Source organism: Athene cunicularia, assembly GCF_003259725.1.
Source record: "Athene cunicularia isolate RWA chromosome 3 unlocalized genomic scaffold, athCun1 chr3_part1, whole genome shotgun sequence".
Lineage (NCBI taxonomy): Eukaryota > Metazoa > Chordata > Aves > Strigiformes > Strigidae > Athene > Athene cunicularia.
The window spans coordinates 106,562,484-106,587,607 of NW_020799097.1; the positions used below are offsets into that span (position 1 = coordinate 106,562,484).

Here is a 25,124-nt window from a genome sequence, read left to right on the forward strand (position 1 = left end):
AGGGTGAGGCTGGTAAAACAACAGAAGGAATTAGACTAAAGAAATTTAGCAGTTTACATGATTCATTGTTACTGTAGGGGGATTGAACACAGAGTAGGCTTTATCACAGACACTGTTGAGGGAGAGGAGGTAACACCTTTTTCTCCTGCTAGTTTGGTGTCAGATACTTAAGATATTCAGAGAATAAAGATTTTTGAGTCTTTACTTGTAAGGGGATTGCAGCTGAGCAAAAACAGTATTTAGAAAAGGAAACAACTCACTGGATTAAAGATAAAATATAAATAGATTCCAGAAGAGAAAACTGCTTAGCTTTTTGTATATACCAAGGCATTCCTAGAACAGGACATAGCCTGCATTTAATAACTCTATTTCTCTTCTGGACTATAAAAACATTCCTTGTGTTCCTGATAATGTTCACAAATGTTATGCACCACTTGTGTTATTATTTACTTAGTGACCATCAGTTTTTCATGTCCTTTCCCTTGCATACATCTTTCTCTATCACATTTGTCACTTACTTAATATTTATAATAACAGTATTCTATATCACATAGACACTTACTGGCTTTCAAGTAGAAAAAGACTGACTACACAATACCTATATATTTCTATCTTTGGAAAGCAATCTTAACCTGCTGTTTGCTCAGTATTGCCACCATAGGCTCATAGTATCACAATTTTTGCCCCACTGAAGAGACAGAAAGTCTTCATGAAGTCTTACTTCATCCTTTAAACTTCTATCTTTCATGCATTATTGATCTCTATATTCCATGGTGGTGAACTGAAAAAACTGACATGGAAACAAAGTTTTTGCAATTGTCAATACTGCCTATGAGGCTTTTAGAGTGTGTGGATTTCTTAATGTGTTCCTACTTGGTGTCGCATCTTGTCCAGAAGGGGAGAGGGAAGCCTAATCTCAGTCCTGAATATGCAGCCCTTAACAGTAAAGGTTTCTTGGTTTTCTTGTGAGAATAGCAAACACCTAGAGACATCCACTGTCATAGTTTAGAGGGGTCATGCTCTGTTATTTTACCAAGAGATAGGGCAGACATAGGCAGCTGATGTGATGGTTACCTTACCTACACTCCTAGTGAGGAAAAATAGTGAGTGCCTTTTGTCCTACAGGTGTCTGTACCACAGGTGTGAGGAGTGAAGGCAAATATTGCCCCCTTGTTGCAATCATGTTATAGGAAAGCTTCTCTGAAGTGTGCAGTAAGAGAAGAGGCTGCATTTTCTCCTCTTTGAAAGCTAATTGGTTTAACAAGCAGAGTAGCAGATGTCCTCATCTGATGTTCCTCTGCTATTATCTGCTTGCTGCCTACTAATTACTTGAATTCAGGAAATGAAACACACCCTTCAGTTATATCTCCAGTAACAAGTTCTACATGCACAAAACAGGCCTCTTGTGAAACTGTTCTCATTGCCAACAATAGAGGAATTGTTCTTTACAATAATGAAAGATTGCTGTTCACTTCTGATTAGAAATAATTAATGATACAGACTGCTGTGCTGCGCAGAGTCACTTGGCTAAGCTATTAGAGAAGAAACTTGGCAGAAAACTCTCCAGAAGGGCCATACAAAGACATCCGATCTGATTCCTCTCTTAGGCTGCAGGATGCCTGAACAGCAATTTATCATGATCTGCCGGACAGACAAGGGGATAAACTGCCTGTATTGTGACTCCAAGGTGACACCATCACTTGGTGTATACTGATAGAGTGTTAATCTTGAATTTACTCATACTCTTCATAGGAGAGCTGGCTGAGTTTTGTGAGTTCTAGTTAATAGTGCATTTAAAAGAATTTCCTTGCTCTGTATAGACCAGCAGAGTATTCAGGATAGTTACTGAGAATTGTATTTGCAGTAACAGATTGAATTTGTCTTACATTAATTAGTCTGGTCTAGTCTAGAACAGAGACATTTATGATTATTGATTTCAGTTCTTGCAGAGTTCAAAGACTTCTGAAGGGAAGGAGTTTAGGATATGAGTTTTTATGATTAGGCTTCCATCTTAGCAGCCTGGGAGAGAGAAGTTGCTGAGGAACTGTAAGATTGTTTATGTGCAAAAAAATCTGTCCTGGTTCTTCCTCTCAACATACAGAAAAAACGTGTCAGGTAGAAGCAGATCTCTGTCAAAACTCATTTCCCACACAGTCCTAGGTTGGCTAATAACTACTGATCTAATACATTGTAATTAATCAGTGAATGATATGAAAATATATGGCACTGCCTGAACAAGCATGTTGTGCTTGGCCCTGCAAGATGAACTAACCAGATACAGTTCCCTGGAATAGCTTATCCATGTACAGATAGGTTAACAGATTGTCCATATTTATACTGCAAAGCGTGCCAAGGTACAAGATAAATAAATATTTTCCTGTCTTCTAGGGTGAATACTTCTCAGCTTTCAAGCAGGCTTCCCGTCGGGAGGATGACATTGCTATTGTGACCTGTGGGATGAGAGTCCTGTTCCAAGATGGCACAAACCGAGTGGAGGAGATAAAACTAAGCTATGGAGGAATGGCTCCTACCACTGTCTTGGCACTAAAAACTTGCAAGGAGCTCACTGGAAGGTAAGAACTCTTCTGTGACAGGAAGGCTGTCTGATGGAACTGTGCTGATTTTTACAGGAGCAGTTCAATACCCTAAATCCTCTCTCATAGTACACAGAAAGAGAAATGGGAAGAAGTGTAGCTACACTTCCACAGCAGTCTGTGTTTTGTGTGATGCCTTGTTTCTTCCCGTACTCCTTACCCTCAAAGATCCATGTCAGTCTCTTTCAGAGAGCCACGTCCTTGTTAAATTCACTCATCTGTTGAAGTGGACAGAAGCTGGATGTGGGCAGATTTTCTTTAAAACTGGACTGGGAAATCTGTGCTCTTATTTAATGGCTTTGCCATGTCTTTAGAGAAGATGACAAGAGCCCAAGATGAGCTCAAAGCTGGCACATGTATTATAAACAGAGATAGAAGAGGTGGCTGTTGCTTGAGAGGTTGTGGGGCTGCCATGTCCAAAGAGTTAGTCTGCCCTGGTGATATTTAGGGCTGAACAAGGGCTCTGTGTCACCTTTGTTTCCTTGCAGAGACTGGAATGAGAAGCTGCTGCAGGATGCCTGCCGCTTACTGGCAGGTGAGATGGATCTGTCTCCTTCTGCGCCTGGTGGGATGGTGGATTTCCGACGCACACTGACGCTCAGCTTCTTCTTCAAGTTCTACCTAACAGTCCTTCAGAAACTGAGCAAGAACCACAACGGCACTGTGAGTGCTGCTAGGGAAGGCAGATTCAGGGAAGGAGGATCTGTATGTGCTGTCTTGGGGAGGGTTCAGATTCAAGCAGAGTCATACCTGATAACGAACTCCATGTTGCAATAGCTGTTAGAGCTACTCTACACCTCACCTGCATGGCAGTGACTGGTGTACCCTCCCACCTGCTTCCTTGTGACATCCCCACCTTGCTGTGGAAGAATGTTGATCTGTGGGTTCACAGGATGATTCCTGGATATTTCCCCTTTGTTGCATTACAACTGCTCTTGTGGGTCTGTGGCTATTCTTTGCACAGAGCCTGAGCCCTGTTTGCCTTTCACCCAGTACAAGATGAATTATCTTCACTGGAGGATGGAGAATGGAGAATATCCTGGGCTACTGGGGAACTTGAGAAAGGGACTGGCAGGCAAGATGATTGTTCTTTAATATGTCTCTGGCAGAACAATCTGTGTGAGCCTGTCCCCTCGAACTACGTCAGTGCTACAGAGCTGTTTCACAAAGATCCCATTGCAAATGCCCAGCTCTTCCAAGTAAGTAGTACCTGCATGATGTAGACCCAGGCTTTTCTGTAGCTCAAACTTATCTTCTTGTCTCCCTGAGTATGAGCAATACATGAACTTATATAATGCTGTTCCTGAGGCTTGTATTTGGGTCTCAGTCCCCTACTTGCTTTAGGATACAGTGTTCTCTCCTTGCCCAAGACTGTTCCTGCTGTGTACTGCTTCATAAAAATTGCTGTGGGTAGCACTGTTCTCCTGCAGCCAGCTCCATATCCAAACTGAAATTGCCCTTCTGCTTTCCCCAGTTACAGCCTGACTTTCTTTGCATCTCTCAAGCTTCAGATTCCGGGTATATCTTCTTCCTTATTTCTCCATTAATGACCTTTTCTCTTCAGCTTTGAGAGTAGAAGCTAGCTTCAGAACTTTTATGCAAGCTGTCACATCAAACCTTTCTCTTCTGTAGCAGTTTCAAAAATCAAATCCTTTTCACTTTGTTCTCTACAGCCCCCTCTGTGTAGCCACTCTGTCTGGTTTACTTTCCCTTCCCACAGGCCTGAGCCCTCATCCCATTCCCCATCTCACTAGAATGTCTCATCGTGCCTTTTGCTCTCCATCGATGCTTCTGTCCCCCTCAATCTAAGCAGTAGCAATCAGTCATGTGTTTTACTCCAGGAAGTGCCCAGGGGGCAGGCAGTTGAAGATATGGTGGGCCGGCCCTTGATGCACGTTTCAGCAGCCAAGCAAGCATGTGGAGAAGCTGTTTACTGTGATGACATCCCTCACTATGAGAATGAGCTGTATCTTACGCTGGTGACCAGCACCAAAGCCCACGCTAAGATTCTGTAAGTGTTGCTTCTGAGCTTCTGACGTTGGAAGTATCTGGTGCCTTAGAAAACACTGACGTGTCAAGTTGTAGGTGTGGGAAAGATTTTCGCATTAATGGGAATGCCAGTTCTTTGCACATTGTTATATGGAGGCTAGTTGTATGTGATATAGCTGCCTTGCAGGTCTGTGTCAGTGAGAATATGAGGGAATTGACACCAAACTTGGAGCTTTGCTGAAGCACAAAGCCCTCAGCCCTAGACAACCTTCTTGCATGTCCTATTTCTTTATACTCAAGCATGCAGGATTAAAAAGGATTCGGGTAGAAGAGCACCATAATGTCTGAGGAGATGTGATTTTAAATACTAACCAGAGCATGCAGGTTGAACATGCTCTTTCCTATCTGCCTAAAAATTTAGGTTGTAACATGGAGTTCTGCCACAGCACTTCTGCTGGTGAGTCAGCTGTGTGTACTGTCTTCTAGTTTTTGCCTTGCATGGTGTTTGCTTGCACCGTCTGTGGTCAAGACCTCTCCATAACGGTCCTATGTGAGTTAGCTTCAGCTGTTAGATGTAGACTTGTTTGTGCTTGGCTGTAGCAAGGTGGATAGGTTAGTATTTGGAAGTGCAGCTGTCTCTGAAAACATCTTGTCCGTGCAGGACATGACATGCATAATTTATAACAGTAGTGATGAACCAAATCTAAACCACCTACCCTGTCAGGTAATGCCATCTACATTCTCATATGAGTTTTAACTGTGGGACTGACTGCCCTCCACAATCCCTAATTGTGCTTACGTTGTGGTGGCTCTGCAGGCTCTTGTCTACCCTCTACCGCTTTGATGTGGGACACTGTGTTACATTGCCTCATACCATCCTCATTAGCCTTGGGATGTGCTGTTCGTTCCTTAGGCAATACTTCCTGTCTATTCAGGCTTCCTGTCCAGAGGTTTCCCACAGTGGTCTAACATGGGACAGGCAGCATGGTAGTCATGGATGCACGGGTGTAGTAGTCGACTCCCAAGTTATGAAAAATTGCTCTGTCATCACAGTTAAACCTTAGGTGTTGTGATGTGGTCATTGATGAGTGCTGCAAACGCGTTAAGTGTTGTTACTACTACCAGTGCAGATGGGGTAATAGCAAAAGCATCAGATCTATGCCTGTGACCACGATATGCGGTATTTTCTAGAGGCTGCTGTACACATTCTCTTGCATTTGTGTTGCACACTCACATTTCAAGATGTGAGCTTGTACTGTTCTGTAGAGGAAGTAGTAGAATATTTCATCAGGCAACAGAAGTATCTCAGCCTATGACTTTGTTGATCAAATTATTGGCTTTGAAAACATCCACTTCATCTGAGTCAGATTTTTACCACCAATTGCAAACTAGAAATAATCTGCCTCTGTATCTCTAACTAAGGGAAACTGTCAGGGGATTGTTTCTGAAGCATTACTGCAGAAGCACAGGAAAGTGAACTTTCCAGAGAAAAATAGCATTGTCTTCAGTTCCTGCTGTCTAAGAGTTCATGTGGGAAAGTTCATTCATACATTTAATGTCTTTTTAAAGAAGTCTGTAGTTCACTGGGATGCATAAACAGCTACTTTCAGGCACAGTTTGTGTCAGAGTTTCAGGAATCTAAGCAAGCATGCTGAAAAAATTGCGGCAATTTACAGAAGACAATAAATCATTCAGCAGAAACAAAGCCACATCTTTTCTGTTTGCAACAGTTCCCTTGTAAAGCAAGCCAATTACATAGCCAAAATACTGCAAATGGAGCTTGAAAGTCTTTCGTAATACATCTTTTTATTAAGTACTCCACACAAAAATTAAATTATATTGCGCTTTTCTAGTTATTTCCTATCCTGTTTGCCACTTAGATTTAAATCTGTGTATGATTCAAGGAGACAAGTATTTTGGTTAGATACCACTTTTGCTGATAACCAAAGAGGGCCTTTCATGAAGCTTTTTGTCTTTTGGAGCATCACTGCTTTTGCATCCTTTTAAATAGCCTGCAGCTTCCTTGTGATTGATTCTCGACAACTTCTCCCTGACTCACAGACACATTTTTCTTGATAAGTGAACCCACAGTAGATGCTACGTGTCCGCAGTAAAATTTAATGTTTATCAACAGACAGGGAGCAATTTTGCCTTCCCAGAATCATGACAGCTAAGGTGACAGTGGAGGCATGCCACTGCTAACACCAATCTGGTTTTGGTAAAGGGTGTCAAGGAACCTTTAGTACATGTGGCAATTGGATCAAGTTCGGATGTCTTAGGGAAAAGATGAGGCAGAATGATGATCAGACTCTCAGTCAGGATTCAGATTATCACCTAGATCTCAAATTATTTTAGTCTAATATGATGCACTTTCTGCTTTAGTGTCACATGATCATCATGTGACAAAATCCTTCTCTTTTGCATACTCAGACTTAAGGGGATCCAGTCTGAAAATATATTGGTATCTCATAAGTGCTGACAAAAAGAAAAATGAGAAATAATAATGCTACCTCTCTCCTTTCTTTCTTCAGTTCTGTAGATGCATCTGAAGCTCAAAGTGTTCCTGGGTTTGTGTGTTTTGTCTCTGCCAAGGATGTTCCTGGCAGTAACATCACTGGCATCGCTAATGATGAGACTGTCTTTGCTGAGGATGTGGTATGTGGTTAAAAATAGCCTTTTTCAATCAAACTGCTCAGGAGATAAGGTTTCTCATATTTTCCAGTGAAGTCCTCTACCTTACACAGAGATAAATCCTAACTGCACTGGAGTCAATAGAAATCCTGGTGCCAAATTCAATAAGGTCTGAGTCCCTTTCCCCATGTTCCTCTCCTCTGTGTTATCTACACTATTCTCCTCTAAGCTGTAGGGCACTGGGACAAGCCTAGGCACTCAGTTACCGCCCAGAGTTGTTTGTGATCTTCTTCCCTTGACTAGTCCTAAATAGACCAGTCTGAACAGGTGAAAAACTGCACAAAAAGAATAGATGAAGAGAATAATTATGAGCTTCTCAGTTGCTGCATATATACACACCAAATGATGATGGGTCCTGATCTTGCCTGTAGGTCACTTGTGTTGGTCATATCATCGGTGCAGTTCTTGCAGATACCCAAGAACATTCCAGAAGAGCAGCTAAAGTGGTGAAGATTAAGTATGAAGAACTCAAACCTATTGTCACAATTCAGGTAAGATGGCTCAGATCTGCTTCTGCAGTTAGCTTGGGACTCCCTGATGTATAGTTAACTTATGTTCTGACAAATGGTTACTCAGCCACATGATTTGTTAGTCTTTGTGGGTGCAGCAGGATATGGATAGAAGGAATAATTTGTATACTTAAATATAAAGGGGACACACCTTTGATGTGATACTGATTGGCAGTACAATAACTTGTTCTGTTTAAATTAACAAGGTTATTGTCAGTACATTCTTACCCACAGGTCCTTGCTTTCAATATTCTCTGGTATGACCCTTCTGGCTTCATTGGTATTCGTTCATTCTTCATTCTTTGATTTATAGCACTCAGTAACAGGGTATGAAAACATCTTTTAGCTCTGTCACTGCACTGCTTCTCTGAGATTTCTGCAGACCACTTGCCTAGTTTCTAAGCTGATGAAATTAATTTTCAGGAGTTCACTCTCCTGAAAATTGTGAATGTTTCCACTGACTGTATAGACACAGATCTTAAGTGGCTTTTCACAAAGCTGAAGAAATTAATGTTCCCTTTTTTTTTTTTTTTTTTTTTAACTGGGAGCCTTATTGACAAGATTTCCTGGTGTGACAGTAAAAGCAAAAGATAATATCTAAGACAACATTCACATCTAGAAATGAGAAAAAAAATGTATGAAGCCATTCTTATTGGGGAGAAATTAGAACCATGGGATTCTCAATTTTATTTAATGGTCAGTACCATGCATATTGTACTGTGAATTGTATTCATGTGGATACAGAGAGTTTGTGCATTGTCTAGTACAGACATTGCTACTGTCATCTGTGTACAGGAGTTTTGGTTTGTGTGATCTGTGGGTTCACAAACAACGTGTAAGAACTTTTCCTTTTCTGAGGCTTCTAGTTGTTTATTCAAACAGAGATGATGAGAGTGGAGCCAAAAATGTGCTGAGTTTCTGTCATTGTTCAATCATTCTGTGGGTTTTTTCATTATGGAAAGCTTCAGTTTTGGCAAAATTGAAATGCATTTGTAAAAATTCCCCAAGAAAGATTATTGCATGTTAGCTCAGAAGTGAACTATTTCTGCAGACGTTCTCATCCTGAGAAGTTTAGTTTTCTCCTTCTGTCTCTTCTCATTTTTTTTCTTTTCATTTTTCCCTCCTTCTGGGCCACAGACTATAGTTAACAAAAGACATCAGTTATAGCTCTGGTGGCTACAGACCTTGAGGTTCTGGGTCTGTAATGAAAAATGGGTCACAAGGAGCAACCTAAGATTGTCCAATTATTGTGTGCATTGTGAAATTGCTGTGTCGCAAAAAATTATTTTATACTGCTTTAAGTCAAGTCATTTGTCTGTTACCATAGTTAGTGTTTAAGTTCTTGTGCTTTTTACCTTGGGCATCTCTTTTTTCAGATGAAGCTTTGTTTTCACTCCACTTCCGCAAAAAATTCATTGTGTCATTATGTTTCCTAGGAAGCTATTGAGAAACAATCCTTTCTTAAGTCTATAAAGAGGATTAATAAGGGAGATGTGAAGAAAGGCTTTGAAGAATCTGATCACATTTTAGAAGGTGAGAATAAGCATTAATACTTCTTTTAAAATAGGATAATTCGTGACAAAAGAAGTCAAGCTATCAGCCTCCTTTTTTATGCGTACGATACTGAACTCATGAAAATAAGGCTTATGGAGATAAATTGATTTCATATTACGTTTCAACTGTTTATATACAAATAGCTGGTGAAAGACTTAATTTCAGTTTCAAACAGACTTGGATGCTCCTAGCTGTGCCCTCTTCCAACATAAGGACACAGTTTTCTAAAGCAAATATTCTACTGTGATTTTTTTTTTTTTTCTGAAACATATCCATATAGGACTTCTCCCTGTCCAGACAGTCTGATCTGAATCTTACAGGCAGTCAGTTTTCTTTAACCTGGTATACAACTGTACCTTATGAAAATGGGACATACGTGTGTCTGAAAACCTGATCCACCAACAGTGGTGGTTGTAGGTATCATGAAGAACATGGCGCTGCCCTGTAACAACACTGATTGTTGGTCTGTCTTTGAGGATGGGGTTTTTTTTGGTGTGCTTCTTGATTTCATTCAGCTGGAGTCTGCCAAGCAGGTTGTAGACACATGGGTAGACATAGCAATTATCAACAACTGATTAAAACCTCTTAGGAGAGGAGAGTACCAGAGCTGTGAACTGGAATACTCTATCAGACCCACATCATTGCTTGGTGTACATATCACCGATCAGTAGTTCCCAAGAGGAAAAGTCTCAAACATCAGACCTTTGTAGAATTACGTATTTATTGATAAGAGGATGTTGTATCCCTCTTACAGATCTGAGAGGCAAGTTAAATCAGTTACAGACACAAAGCCTGGTGTGAAGGGATTATTCTTGAAGATCACAAAGAAGCATGCCCCCTTTCCTCCCTGTGGGGGGAGCAGGGGTTATTTAACTGACACATCTATTTCCAGGTCTGTCATTTGTTGTATTTTGGTATGCATTGCTGAGACTTTCCTCTGCAGACAACAATTGGCACTGGCACTTCAAAAATGTCATCAGCTGTTGTTAACTGTTCCTTATAGTGTACTATAATATACAAAGTGAAAACACTGTGCCAGGCAAGGCAGAAATTGTTCTGAGCTAAAAGAATAGATTATTTAAAAGGCTGTAATATTGTGTGAATGCTAGGCCAACCCCCTCAAGGACACAAGACCCTGCTATGTACCAGAGTAGGCGTTGTCTCACGCAAATGTACATTTCTCACTGATGTACCTAATGAAGGCAGCTCTTTTGTTGTTGTTGAATTGAATAAAAGGAAGAGAAGACCAGGATTTTGAGAACTGCTCTGAATATTCATTTTCATGGTAGATTAACAGACCAGGGCCATGACTGGAAAAGGAAGTTGATTCTGACATTTAGTAGTGTGTAACATGACTGCAAATTATACCCTTGGCACAGCGAGGTAATATGTCCAGAGAAAGAGCCACATGCAGTGACAGAGAATTGATTCCCAGTTAGATCTTCCTAAGGCATTTTGGGTTTCTATTTTTGTTTCCCTGTTTCAAAGTCTGTAACCTTGTATTTGATCTGCTCAGCTAGACTATATTTGATTTATTTTTATCCTTTATCTCAGTGGTGTTATCAGGGCAGTCTGAAAGGCACCAAACATTGCATCTTAGGGGATGCTGGGTCAATGGCATAGCATATGGGCTCATTTTTGAAATGCCAGGCACTTATGTTTTGGACTGAAGAGTTTTAGAAAGTGGAAGGGGGGTATGTCTGGGTTTTCTTGCTTTGTTTTTAAATGTCAAACCAGAAATGTCAGTTATAGAACTAGGGATATCAAGTGGTGGTCAGTGCAAAGGATTATCATTTAACACGTGTCAAAAGGGCAGTAGCTTGCAGGCAGCACATGATGGGAGATACCTTCTAACACCAGGGACACTCTGTCTTTCCATTTTCTAGGAGAGATGTACCTTGGTGGGCAGGAGCATTTCTATCTGGAAACTCACTGTACGCTGGCTGTGCCAAAGGGGGAAGACGGTGAGATGGAACTCTTTGTGTCGACCCAAAACCTAATGAAGACACAGGTACTGTCTCATTGACCTGCTACCTAAAAGGCATTTTTTTTCTCAGTTTCACACGAGATAAATGGTTGCTTTACAGTTGCTGTTATCTTGACTAAAAAAAAACCCAAAAAACACATAGGCTTAGAGTTGGTTATGGGATCTAAAGTCCATATCCATCCTACTGGTGTCCTGAATCCGCTTTCAGGTGACAGAGATGTTTGTGTTGGCAACACATCTTTGTCACCAGGGATTACATGCTTAACCCTTTCTGGAGAGGGTGCCAGTAGGCATGGCAGTTGAATAACATGTCAGAAAGAGAGATGGTGTAAACATTCACTTAGATATACCAAATCTGCCATCTTGTGAAATAGGCTACTGGCACTATGGGGTGTCTTTGCCTGTTTACTGACTCACCAAGACTGTCCAAAGGTCTCATAATAGAGTGAGGAGAATGGACAGAGTGGTACAGACGTCAAACCCCATGCTAAATGAGACCTCCTCTCATGTCAGTCCCTTCCTGAATCTGGTGCTGTCTGCTGAAGCACTGTGTGCCTTCCCACCTCAGAGGTGAAATACAGGGCTTGTTGGTTCCAGTTGCATCAAATCCAATTGCAGGACCAATACGACTTGCAACGTAACAGAGTATTTGAACTATTGCAATGGTTGCAGAAAGGCAGTGTGTTACTATCTAGTTCTTAACACCACCTCAGCTCTGTACAGTTTCTGCTGTTCTGTTTTTCCTTAGGAGTTCACTGCTAATGCATTGGGAGTCCCTTCAAATCGGATTGTGGTTCGAGTGAAAAGAATGGGAGGAGGATTTGGAGGAAAGGAGACTAGAAATACTATTTTGACAACTGTAGTGGCTGTTGCAGCCTTCAAGTAAGTTTGGGGGTGGGGAACAGGGCTTTTTCCTTTCAGACTGTCCCACCCTCCCTCTTTCTGAGGCACTTTTTACACTGAAGGACTTTCAAGACTCTTCATGTTTTGCTACTGTACAGTTTATAGCAAGCTTGGGATTTTCCAAAGGAGGTGTCTAGTGGGCTCTTAGCTGGTAGGAGGAACTGAACCTGCTCAGGGGCTAAGCTTATGTGGGAATGCCAGCTTTTAATAGGAAAGGGGGAAAACCCCTTACTCTGCTGTTCCTTTGGTGATTTCTGAAAACTTTTATATCTCAAATTATCAGCCTCTCCCCTTCACTTCACCCTAAGCCCTTTCAAAATCCAGCACTAGTCATGCTTGTTGTTTTGTATAATACAAGTATGAGAGTCTCCTTGCTCAAAACTCTACTACGCCAGCCTTGCACCACTATTTCTCTGCTCTTTCGCACACTCTTCCTTTGGATTTTTCCCTAGGAAGTGTGGCAGGCCACTGAACAGAAACACACACTTTTCAAACCCCTTAAAGTTCAGGGAATAAACCTAGACTAACCATTTGTGAAGAGTAGATTGGAAATGTGCTTCTGGTTTCTGGAGTTTTGATAGGGGCTCATCTTTAACTGTGCAAGTTTCTGTAGTTGTGAGTGAACATGGCCTCTGACATGGTATTTGTGCACTGCGTGTAACAGTGACCTTCCCCATACTGCCCTTATAGGTGATGTTGCACCCTGCAGGCAATGCTAGATGGATCTTGCAATGCAGCAGCAATTTGATAAAATACCTTTGGAAGACAACAGCCAAAATGAAGCTCCTGTGTTTAAATCAGCTTTAATTTTCCTGTTCTGAGCAAGCCACCTGCTTTTTCTAATTACATTTTCTAATTTTTCTAAATACATGTGCATTTTTTTATTACCTTTATCTCTGCCAGCCAAACCACTGTTTTATATCCCTGAGGTTATGAAATAACATCTATAGCATTCCCTGGATATTTTTACAACCTGAAGAGAGGCACACTGGGAAGGCAGAATTGTTAGAAAATGCAAAGCAACTCCTCCCCTCTTCCTTGTTTTTCTCCTTGGATAATAAAGAAGCAAATAAAAAAGGTCAAATTGAAAGTTAGTTAGTACTTTACTTAGTATCATTATATAATTCATGTGGCATTCTCTCTTGCAAAGCCAAGCGAGTGCTTTAAGAAATAGTCTGAAAAACAGTGATTGCTCAGGTATTATAATCTGTCTCTGTAAGAAACTGTCCTTTTTAATATGAGTCTCCCCAAGAGTTTTCATAAACAGGTCCCAGCTTCTCAGATCTTTATTTTTTTTAATTCAATCTTGCCATTTTCTTAAGAGGAAGATATATAAACCAAGCAGTTTACCACTAACTCCCTGTTGCCACTCTGGAAAGACAATGCTCACCAAAAAGAGGAGAGTCTTGCTCTGTAGGAACTGTATTGTGCATTTTGGGCTTTGCTTGATAAATGTATCCTTTAACAGAACTGGCCGCCCAGTAAGGTGCATGCTGGATCGAGATGAGGACATGCTGATAAGTGGTGGGAGACACCCCTTCCTGGGGAGGTACAAGGTATGCCTACAGATGAAATGAATGCATGTTGTCTCAGTATTGTCATCTGAAACGTCAGAGAGTAGTAAAATAATGTGAAAAAATTGTTGTTCTGGTTGTTTCACTGCTGACCTCCCGTGTTGCAAATGGATCAGGTCAGCTGGGTTATAGCATTTTTCCCATTAAAGTCCTGCAATCATCCTTTGGCTCAGACGGTTCCCTTCTTGTGACCTCAACATAAATACTTCCCTCTTCCTTGCAACCAAGACTTTGCACCTGTTGACAATCACTGTGCTCTTAGATGCTCCCCTGCTAGTTTACAGTATTGTACTACTGTTTGTTTTGTTATTTAATCCCCATCCAGCTGCTTCTGCTTTCCAAAGCAAAAACCTGTTAAGGAAGGTGTGGCTGTAACAAGTGGCCAGCCCTTATTATAGAAGAGTACTCTGGAACAAGGTTAAGAGGCATACATGAACCCTTTACTGGGAAGCCTCCTTAACTGCTGCCTGTGCTTGTCCTGTGCTGCAGCAGAGGACAGTCAGCCTTTTGCCTGTATGAGATCCATTCAGTATTTAGAGGGAAGCATGAAACAGAATATTTTGTAGAAAACCTGTTACTGATGAGACTCTCTTGACAGGTTGGTTTCATGAAGAATGGGAAAGTCAAGAGCCTGGAAGTGTCATACTACGGCAATGGAGGCAACTCTGTAGACCTCTCTTATGGTGTAAGTAAAATTTTCTGATGGCTAAGTAGGCGAGAATCATTTCCCTACGCAACTTTTTGTTCTGACTTCAGAAGAGTTGTGTACAGCATTTCTTGCACATCCTGCTCTCTGACATGTCTGAAAACAGACCTTGATGAGTTTTTGGAGCTTCTACAACTGCTCTCTGAGCCAACTGACCTGCCTTGGCATGTGCCACATCATTCTTATTGATGCTGTAATAACTTCAATTAGGCAAAAGGGTCAAGAAAGTTTGCTTTGCATCACAGAGGGATGTGACGGGAAACTTTTTGCACAATGCAAGATGACTGATAGTTCCCCAGCTTTGGGGAAAGCTAGTTTCTTGGAATAAGAAACATCCAAGTCAATGGGCCGATTAGGGCAGAGTTCTTAAATCAACAAGTTTGTTGAGGACTCGATAGAACTAATATTGGGTTCACAAGCACTAAGGACAAAAATGGGCATTAGTTCTGAGTTTGTCTCTAAGAAATTTTGTGCTGATGAGTAAAAAAATAACCTTTTCTATTGTGTGAGGGACCAACCCAATAACCTAGTGTCAGTCATGTTTATTTTAGCTCCCTTTCTCTAGTCCTCTGAGTCTGATAATTTTCTGCAAAAATGAATCCATTTTAGTAGCAGAGAACTGCAGGAACTCTCTACCAGAGCCATATTTGATGCTAGCAATGTGGTTGGTGCTGTGCAGAGCAGAATGGCAGGCAAGTGTATTTGCATAACTAAGGGCCTGGTTGAGAGTACGTCTATGTGAATTACCTTTTTGACTGTTTCCAAATCAGGGGACTGGAAAGCACTCCATGTTGAACTAAGGTTGAGATGTGCATAATGTTCTCTCTGTGCTGCTACTGGAAGGGAAATCTGGGAACACAAGCCAGAATGAAGCTCTGTCCCTTTCACAGTTTGATCAATTAGTGGACAAAGATCTCAAATCTTGCAGTTCAGGTGTAGCTGTTGAAAATCTTTATTTCATATAGTAGCCCTTACTGCCATAGCTCAGCTGCTGAGTCACTTGATATCAGCAAGACTTCTTTTCCAGTAACAGATTACTCAGTGTAATTAAAAGAAGATTCTGGTTCTTCCAGGTACATAGTGGCATGTAGTAGCAGTTTAGCTCAACATGAGCCCAGGGCCAACAAAGGACTTTGAAGCTCCATCTGTCCCAGGGTCATAAGTGTCAACAGAAAAGTGTGCTTATTGTCCTGTTCTTCAGGAGGAGGGTACTGCTTGATGCTCCACTGCAAATGGAGGGAGTACTGGCTGCACCTGAGTGCTCATCCAGCTGTGACTGCAGAACTACAGCATGCAAGAAAAAGTGCTGCTTCTTGTAAATTAGCTTCAGAGCTTTCTAGCCTGAATTTGGCAGCTAGTGAGAAGTCTGACATGCGATTTCTGTACAATGTGTCCACCCCCATTCCTTCTCTCTTCACCAGGTTATGGACAGAGCCCTGTTACATTTGGATAACTCCTACAACATCCCCAATGTCAGCAGCGTGGGCATTGTCTGCAAGACCAACTTGCCTTCCAACACAGCCTTCCGTGGCTTTGGAGGGCCCCAGGGAATGATGATTGCTGAGTGCTGGATGAGCGACCTTGCTCGGAAGTGTGGCCTGCCACCTGAGGAGGTACAGATCCACCGACACATTTCAGAGTGGTGCTGCATTTAAACAAGCTCTAAGAACTGGTCACAACCACAGAAAATTACTGAGCATAAGAACTTTTGCTTCATTTTTGCTATGTGCTTAAGAGGATCTCAAACTTTATGTATGACAACCACATGATAGCATGGAGTATCTTGTGCTTCATTGAATTCTCTCAGTAGCCTCAATTGTGTAACACCTGCTTTAAGGATAGATCTTTTTTTTAAAAGCCCAAAGGCACTAGGTACCTTAGTCTTACTAACAATGTGCTTAAGTCCCAATTTCTCTTGAAAATTCCTAGCCTTATTGTCTTAGTGCCCATTTTCTCATAAACAGATATACGTCTATAATTCTATAGTTCTGTAGAGTGAGCAGAGAAGGAAGAACTAGGAACCAACATGCCTTTGATGTTATCCATTAAAAAGACCTAGTCTGAAACATTAAATTAGTCATTTCCTTTATATGTCTCTTTGGGAAGGTGCGGAAGCTCAATCTTTATCATGAAGGAGACCTGACCCATTTTAACCAAAAGCTGGAGGGATTTACTCTACGAAGATGCTGGGATGAATGTTTGTCAAGCTCTAGCTATCATGCCAGGAAGAAACTAATTGAAGAATTCAACAAGTAGGTGTTCTGGAGCTGTCTTGTTACTGGGTGTACCTGTTGCCTGCTACTTCTGAATTTCTCCTAGCAACTTGAATGCTGTGAAGTCAGACTTTATATTTGCAGAGTGACTGCTACAAAATTTCTCATTTTGAAATTCCTTCATGCTCACTGTGGAAAGAAACCTCTTATCAGTGAGCTGGTAGCTTAAATAAGAGAGGAATCAGACCTAGCATAACAGGATTTTGTAAGGAAAGTGGAGCAAAGAGGGGGTTCTGTTAAGAGGGGGTCTGTCAGCTAGGCTTTTCAAAAGGCTATCAAGGCAATTTGTTTAGGCTTTCCACTGCCTTATAGTCTTTTTCAATTGTCCTGTATATACAATTGAATAGTTAATAGTCCAGACAATTGCATCTGCAAAGCCTGAGGGAGCAGTTTCAGTTTGGATTTCTTCTTGTTGGGACCCATAAATAAAGCTAATCTTTCATAAAAATTACTGATTAACTCAGTCTACATTGCATTCAGGTATTTCATTTCTGCTTTGATACCCAAGCCATCGGAGGGAAGCACAGTATTGAGTTGTGATGAAAGCCTCATGAATATATGAATAATGTTCTTTCCTTGCAGGCAGAATCGCTGGAAGAAGAGAGGGATGTGCATAATTCCTACCAAATTTGGCATCAGTTTCACTGTCCCATTTCTGAACCAGGTCTGTAAGTGTCATTCATCTTTTCAGTAGAGAAGCTAGACTTATGCTGCCTCCCTCAGGCCCTCTTCCATTTGAACCAAACTGGAGCTTCTTAGAGAAGTAGCAAATTAGTTAAGAAAGAGCACACATTTTTCAAACCAAAATGACAACAGTTACCAGTTTCTATTGTCCAAAAGCCACCACAATGCATCTATGTTTCCATGGTATTGTGTTATGTTAATTTCCCTGCTATTACCTCTTCCTCGGTAGTTGAAAACCTTCTTCTGTGTTTGACCTGACTTGATGAAAACTGTCAGTGGTGTTAGTAAGTTCAGGTGAAGGGTGCATCTCTGTTTCAGAGGGGCAGGTTTGGGTTACTTCACCTGCTTTCTGTGCTGAAAATACTAACTGAGGTTTGTTATGTCATTGAAACTTCTAGTGAGTTGGTGAGACTAAACCAAACTCAGCTCAAGTGTAAACTAATGGATTTAATTACACTAAAGAACAACATTAATTTAGTTCCAAATTAATTGTCTCTGTAGTTTGTACCTGAAATTTGCTAACTACTTCACTAGTTCATTTCCGATGCCTCTTTTATAGGCTGGAGCTCTGGTCCATGTGTATACAGATGGCTCTGTGTTACTTACACATGGTGGGACTGAGATGGGTCAAGGACTTCACACCAAAATGATCCAGGTAATAACTTAACCAAATGAGATGTCTTTTCAGGAAAATTATACTCACTCTATAGCATTGCCTCAGACAGCTTGACACTCCCTCTATGTGCATGTGTAGGGTAACAGAGCATGCCTAATTCCTCTTGTTGCAGCAGCAGTGCTAGATTTCCAGAGTACTATCACATCTGAGTATGAGAACCAGTTTCTTCATTATCTTAACTCTTACTAGATAGATAATACAAGTTATGCTTACAATCTAGCTTCTCTGGCAATTTTGTTTCATCCCATAAAACTACAGTTTACGTATATTTTATACAAAAATTTGTTGTATTGCAAACATATTTCTCTGCATGTGCTAACGCCTTTGTAGTTAAAAAGGCCTAAGGGAGCAACATTGCTTTGGCAGGGAAATGAAAGGGAAATCTAATAGGGCTCTTCCTCCTCTGATTCTTAGAATTGTTGAGAGAAGAATTTAGTCTCGCAATAGTGAAGTGTGAATGTCTGTCACTGGAAAAAGTGTATGTGTATGTGCTCACACACATTCAGTCTGTGAAGGGCAAACTTAATGTTCTGGCTAGCTCAGTCACTGAATCAACTGAGTCTTCAAGAAAAATGAAATTTAGAATGGGAGAGGGTAGAGGTTGCAGTGTGGATCCTAGCAGTGTAAGCAATGAATGATACTGCTCATGTATAAGGGGAACTGCTTACTAACTGTTCACTTTCGCTCTGCAGGTTGCTAGCAGGTCACTGGGTATCCCCACCTCCAATATTTACATCAGTGAGACCAGCACAAACACCGTCCCAAATACCTCCCCGACAGCTGCATCTGTCAGTGCAGATATCAATGGAATGGCCATCCATGTATGGAAACTGAGTTATTTAAAGTAATGGGTTATAAGCTAGGACACCAGAACATGAGAAGTTGATGTGTATTTATCTGTTGCTTAAGGAAAACATAACCATCAAAAGGCAATTCCAGACTAAGGATAACTTCTTTACTTGCTATAACTACTGGTGGTGTTAGTTGATGAATGAGTATTTTTTTCAAGTTGTCCAAACCCTTCCTTTAGTCCTCCTGCAGTTCTAAGGTGGAATGTTTATGATTGCTCAAAATGAACAGAACAAAACATCCATTTAAATAGCTAGCTTCTTAGTAGTTAATGTGGCCTTATCTATAACAAATATATTGTGCTGCAAATATTAGTAGCAGATAGTCTGTGGGCTGTGCTCTAGAACCAAAGATCTCTAAATGTTGATACACTCAGAGCAACCATCCTTCTGTAGCAATGGCATGGTCATGACTGTCTCTGACATGGTGGAGTTACCAATGCATATATTTGCAGGGTATGTGACTTTTCCATTGAAAAGATTAATTTAGTACTGGTCATTCGCAGGTTTAAAGAGGGCAAGTGTAACTTGTAAAGTTAAATCAGTCTGGTTTTATTCTCTGTGCAGCTTGTCTGAGTATGTTGAATTTTGGCAAGAATTTTTTTTTTTTTTTTTTTAGTGTTAGAGGATCATCTTGCTAAATATGCCAAGATGTCCTGCTATGACTTGGTACAGATAAAATTAATGTATGAATGGGTGGACTTCTGATACTTTGTGTCATGGTCCGGAAAGTTCTGTGCTGTGTTTCGAATTCCCTTCTGCTATCAGCACAGCTGATCTTTAAAATCCTTTTCAGTCAACATTTCTTCCTATATAGCAAGACATCTGTTAGTGAACTTTGTTCCTTTTTTATGATATGTCAAAGTCCTAAAGGCAATATTGATTTAAACAGAAGGTTCTTCGAAACTCTTGTAGGGCTCTTAATACTATAAGCTGACTTTTCAAATCTTAAAATATTACTTCTCTCTTTCTTTGTTTCTAGAATGCATGTCAGACTATCTTAAAAAGACTTGAGCCAATCAAACAGTCTAATCCCAAAGGATCCTGGGAAGACTGGGTAAGCTGTTTGTTATCTGTCATGAGACAAGTGGGTGTTGTCAGAAATTATTTAAATTAGCAAACCCTTTATGCAGATATACCCTCAGGCCTTCTGAATCTTGCTAGCAAAGACAGTGAAACAGAAACATGGCAAGGGAAACCAAAGCTTGCAAGAGATCATCCCCAAAACATCAATTAAAATTTTAATACTGAGATTTTTCCAGTTCCTGAGGCCTACCTATGACAAACTTGATCAAATAAATGTCTTGAGTGGTTACATATATCTTTCTAGTCAGGCTACAGTCTTGGACAGGAAGAAACCTGGTTTGTAGTGAAGGGATTCTGTGACAAAGATTACTCTGTTGAGCTGCCATCTACCTTCTGTAGAGCTCTTTGGCTGCAATATCTCTGTACCCTCAATAATAAAAGATTTGCGTGCTGCAAGGCTCTCAGGCTGTTTTCAGATCCAAGCTCTTCTCTTCACAGGAGGAGCTTTGACTTTGTGATTTGGAAGTCAGGATAGGATTTCCCTTGGCCTCACTGAAGTCAAGATGACTGTCAGTTTAACCTTTGTCTCTGAGGTTGAAAGTCTAACCTGTAGCTGAGAGCCAAACAAACAAGAGCAAGTCTTATCCCTCTGCCAACGGGCAAGTTCTGCCCTTGGTAGCTGCTGACAGGATATTTGGGGAAACAGCTGCATCATGATGTTTCCCTTGGCACTGCTGCTGCTGGGTAGCGTGACAGCTGTCTGTCACTGGACACCTATTCATGCTCTCCTGGAAATATGTTTGGGGTAGCTATTTTGCAGGGACTGGTTGGACAATTACTGTTTTCAAACTCTTGTTCACTTTTCCAGATTAAAGCCGCCTATGAGAACTGTGTTAGCCTTTCGGCCACGGGGTTTTATAGGTGAGTGAATATTCACACTACAGAGACACAGCCTTACTTGATTGCATGGATTGCATCCAGGGAAATTCTGGGAGGATTTATAGCCCCTATCCCCCTGTCACTGCTCTAATTTAGGAAAGGGAATGCAGCCCTATCTCTAGAAATGTTAAGATGAGGTTAACACTCTCCTGGTTGGGGAGAATTGGTTCCTGATGGAGCACAGCTCTTGGGTCCAAGTTCAGATCTCATGTAAATCTGAAGTAGATCTAACTTCGCTCTAGATGACCTAGGTCTGAGGATGCATAAATGAAATCAGAGCTTTGCCTGAGGCTTTGCTCTGTGTCAACCTCGTGACTTAGTGTTGCCCTAGAACTGTCATGCAGGCAAACGGGGGGCAGGGGTTGTCCTTGAGGACAAAGCTACTTATGGCAGTTGGCTGGAGTGGTATCCTGTCTGCTGTGGCATGAGCAGATACCAGTGTTTTCAACTTCATTCTTCCACTTTAAACTCTTGCTGGTTCTTGTGCAGTTCTGAAATTAGGCACTTAGTTTTACTGGGGAGGAAAATAGAGATCCATTATCTTTGAGGCAGAGGTTGACATAAAAAACTAAATACAGTGTTGAGAAGAGCTTATCTAGGACTAAAGTACAATATGAGCTCATTTCTGTTGCATCTCTGAAATGTGTTTTTTGCTTAACCAAGTGGCTGGCAGTATTTTAATAAAAATAAAACCAGTAGAAAGTTTACCATGAACTGTGCTTAAGATCAGTTTTTAGCTTAATCCAGTTTCTGGTTCAACTTGATTATGCTCTGAAATCTAATGACTTCCAAGAAATGTTCAACTGCACTCTAAAAGCAAAAGATTTGCTAGTGGATTGGTGGGAATGAGTTCATAATAGACATCACAAGACCTGAGATTCATGAGAAAATACAGATGGCTAAAATAGTTACAGTTTCAGTCAGGTTTTGGAATACAGAGGAGCTTTAGCAGATTTCTATTTAGTTGTCTACACTTTTGATTTCTGCATGGGCTTGATGGAAGGGATCAAACAAAAGCAAATAAAGGATTTTGGTAAGTTGCAGTGTGTTTGTATTCATTTTGACTGTTCATGGGATGAAATGTGGTTTGTTTTTCTTTGTATCAAGAATTCCTGACCTTGGCTACGACTTTGAAAAGAATGAAGGGAAACCATTCTGCTACTTCAGTTATGGCGTTGCTTGCTCCGAGGTTGAGATAGATTGCCTGACAGGTGACCACAAGGTGAGGGGGTCAGCAGTGAAATAGCCCTCTGTGTTTAGGTGAAGGAAACATTCACAGGGAGTTAGAACAAATACTGGGTGTCAGCCTGTTCCTAGCTCTGTCATTGGTCTGGTGTGACCTTCAGTAAATTTCTTAACTTCTCTGTTCCACAGTGCAACAATCCGTAAAGTATAATAAAATGATAATTATCAACCCTGCGGGGATATTAGGAGGCTTAATGAATGATTGCAAAAGTTATTGGATTTGCTTAAGTAAGAGATAGCAGCACTGTGTTAGCACAAAAAACCAGAAACAGGCCGTAATTGAGTTAATCATTAAAAATAGCACTGAAGACTTTTAGAAAGAAAGAAAATAGAAAAAAAGAATTCATCAGAATCTGACCTAGTTGATTATGCTCAGGTACAGAGCACTGATGCTAGCAGCTTGGAATTAATATAAATTGGTTCCATTGGATCTCTGGGGAAAACTGCAGTGAGTTCCTTTGATTTACTTTAGGAACGAACTCTGATTAAAAGTCAGTATGAAGAGTTGAGCTGAGATAGATTGTTGAACACTGGCCAAGTGTGGGTAGTGGTTGGATACATTAGTCCTCCTCAAATAAGACCATGGTGTACCAGTTTCAATGCTCTGTGCTGATGTATTCTTTATTTCTGCCTTTTAGAACATTCGTACAGACATTGTTATGGATGTTGGTACCAGTCTGAATCCAGCCATAGATATAGGACAGGTAAGTGAAATAGTGTTGCTATTTCTACCATGTTTAAGGAATTGCACTACTCTCAGGCTTTTCTAGATGAGCCATTATCTTCTCTAGGTTGTGCCTTTGCAAACAGAGCATTTTAAACTTGGGTATCCAGTGAGGCATTTTAGGCTAGCTATGAAAACCAGTTTGACCGACACATAACTATGCATTAGGCACAGAATTATGCAGGGAAATAGCCCGTTGGGCGTTCTTTGCCTTGGATATCGACACTACAGAGTATTCTCCAGATACCACCACACTGATCTTTTTGGCATCTGTCTTGCCTGAAGAATGAATCCTGATAATACTAACATGATGAAATAACCTCACCCCAGACTTAGTTTCTACAATGTGTCATGTGAGACTAAATCCCACAGCTGATTTTTACATTCCTATCTGTCAATATCAAGTCCTATTTAATACAGCTGTGAAATTCTCTGTGAATTAAGTAGTAGGGTGGTAGATTCTATCCTCCAGCTACTGCTGTGTAGGGTTCTCAACACAAAGTTGGACCAGTCACTTAGCTTGCAAATTCCTTGGGCAGGGACAAGCTTACTTCCATATTCTGTGCAGTAATAGTCACAGTGATACCTCTCAGCAAATAAAGGTAATAAACACAGTGTTTGATATACCATGAGATGAATCGCTTAACCTTTGCATGTGCTCATTTAGCCATTTTAGCTGCCTCTCTAACTCCAGTGAAACTGCTGCAGGACTTGGGCTTTACAGGATAGCACAAGTTGCAGAGCTCTGCTATAGTTATAATGAAACTTCTCTGAAAATGACATTTTTTTTCTGAAAGAGATGTTTTTTTGGAAGTGGCCAAGGGGAGGAGGAGCCTTTCTGTCTTTGCAGCCTGCCAGTTTGAATCTGGGAGTAAAGCGGTGGGCTATACAGAGCCTGTTAAAGACGTCTGAATTTCTTGTGTCCTTCCACGTATTGCTGCGGAGGATCTGGGGACACAGGAGAGAAAGAGTATTGTATGACTGCAGGAACACAAGTACACAGAGCTGGGTTAATGAATGTTTGTGTCAAATCTTTAGACTGCTTTTTGCCTGTCACATCTCTATGTGGGTGCAGAGAGCAGAGCTTCTTCATCTAGTGTTGTTCAAGCACATCCTCCTCTCATGGCTGCTCCAGGCTACCCAGCTGGAGAGCCTGGGCCTCCACCCAAGGCCTTGGGCTCTTCACCATGGAGGAGCTGCGCTATTCTCCTGAGGGGAACTTGTACACTCGAGGACCTGGGATGTACAAAATCCCAGCTTTCGGAGACATCCCAACAGAGTTCTATGTGTCACTTCTCCGTGACTGTCCAAACAGCAAGGCTGTTTATTCATCCAAGGTATACCTGTCAGATCTGCAAGCCTCTTACCACTCTAATTCTGTGAAGCTGAGTGAGATAAAGTAATGATGCACGTGTCTGAATAGTTAATCTTGCTATGCTGGCTTTATTCCGGGGTCAGGATGTTTTCCCATTCCTCACAAGAAATATGTATACTATCCTTTATAGTTAGGAAGAGCTGAAATAACCTGCACATTGCTGCTCTGAATGTCCATCAGCGAGCACTGAAGTGCCTTTGCTGTGCCAGTTTGGCTGTAACAGAGACTGCCGGCCTCCCCCTACACGTCAACTCCCTGGTTTCCCTTCCCTGGCACCAGAACCACCACTGCAGATGACATTTCCAGCAGTTTAATTTCCCCAGATCTGATATACCAAGATTTTGTATATGAGTTTTCATGTTTTGCTTTCTTTACTGTTTCACAGTGTTCGTGTGACCCTTAAAGGTCCATTATTAATCTACATGTCCTTCAGCTGTTTCCACCGCAGTCAGTGCTGTTCTCTGCAGTTAGTGAGGGCTGGATGTACAGCATCAGTGAGTTTGCTTTACTGATGGTTCAACAGAGCATTTGGAGAGGTCACCCAGCATCCTTATCTGTATATGCCTGGCCTGCCTCCTTACAGTGTCCCAGCTCCCCTTCATCCACAGGAACATCTTCATCAATGAAAAGAACTTTTTGGGTGATTAGTGCTGATGACAGAATTAAAGAGAAAAAAAGGGGCCAGCCGGGACCTCAGTACTAGAGAATACTAGGACCTCCAGTGATGGGACATCATGTTCCTTGCCCAGACAACTCACCACTGCCTTATCTGAATTCCCTTTGTTGCAGTTTAAGCACCATCCAAAAGTCTGTGGGAGTGGGTTAGT

The 25,124-nt window shown here is 41.2% G+C and overlaps 1 protein-coding gene across 1 annotated transcript in view; it reads left to right on the forward strand.

Annotated features, from left to right (window-relative positions):
• The window catches only part of XDH (xanthine dehydrogenase), a 54,407-nt gene that overhangs the window by 22,947 nt on the left and 6,336 nt on the right, over window positions 1-25,124 (forward strand). The window contains exons 15-34 of the mRNA XM_026845612.1: window positions 2,389-2,573; window positions 3,083-3,257; window positions 3,704-3,793; window positions 4,436-4,605; window positions 7,115-7,238; window positions 7,646-7,765; window positions 9,220-9,316; window positions 11,224-11,348; window positions 12,073-12,206; window positions 13,696-13,783; window positions 14,400-14,486; window positions 15,929-16,120; window positions 16,614-16,759; window positions 17,363-17,444; window positions 18,024-18,119; window positions 18,833-18,961; window positions 19,971-20,045; window positions 20,883-20,935; window positions 22,061-22,175; window positions 22,837-22,902. Of these exons, the coding sequence (XP_026701413.1) occupies window positions 2,389-2,573; window positions 3,083-3,257; window positions 3,704-3,793; window positions 4,436-4,605; window positions 7,115-7,238; window positions 7,646-7,765; window positions 9,220-9,316; window positions 11,224-11,348; window positions 12,073-12,206; window positions 13,696-13,783; window positions 14,400-14,486; window positions 15,929-16,120; window positions 16,614-16,759; window positions 17,363-17,444; window positions 18,024-18,119; window positions 18,833-18,961; window positions 19,971-20,045; window positions 20,883-20,935; window positions 22,061-22,175; window positions 22,837-22,902 (2,349 nt within the window). The remainder of the gene's footprint in view (window positions 1-2,388; window positions 2,574-3,082; window positions 3,258-3,703; window positions 3,794-4,435; window positions 4,606-7,114; window positions 7,239-7,645; window positions 7,766-9,219; window positions 9,317-11,223; window positions 11,349-12,072; window positions 12,207-13,695; window positions 13,784-14,399; window positions 14,487-15,928; window positions 16,121-16,613; window positions 16,760-17,362; window positions 17,445-18,023; window positions 18,120-18,832; window positions 18,962-19,970; window positions 20,046-20,882; window positions 20,936-22,060; window positions 22,176-22,836; window positions 22,903-25,124) is intronic.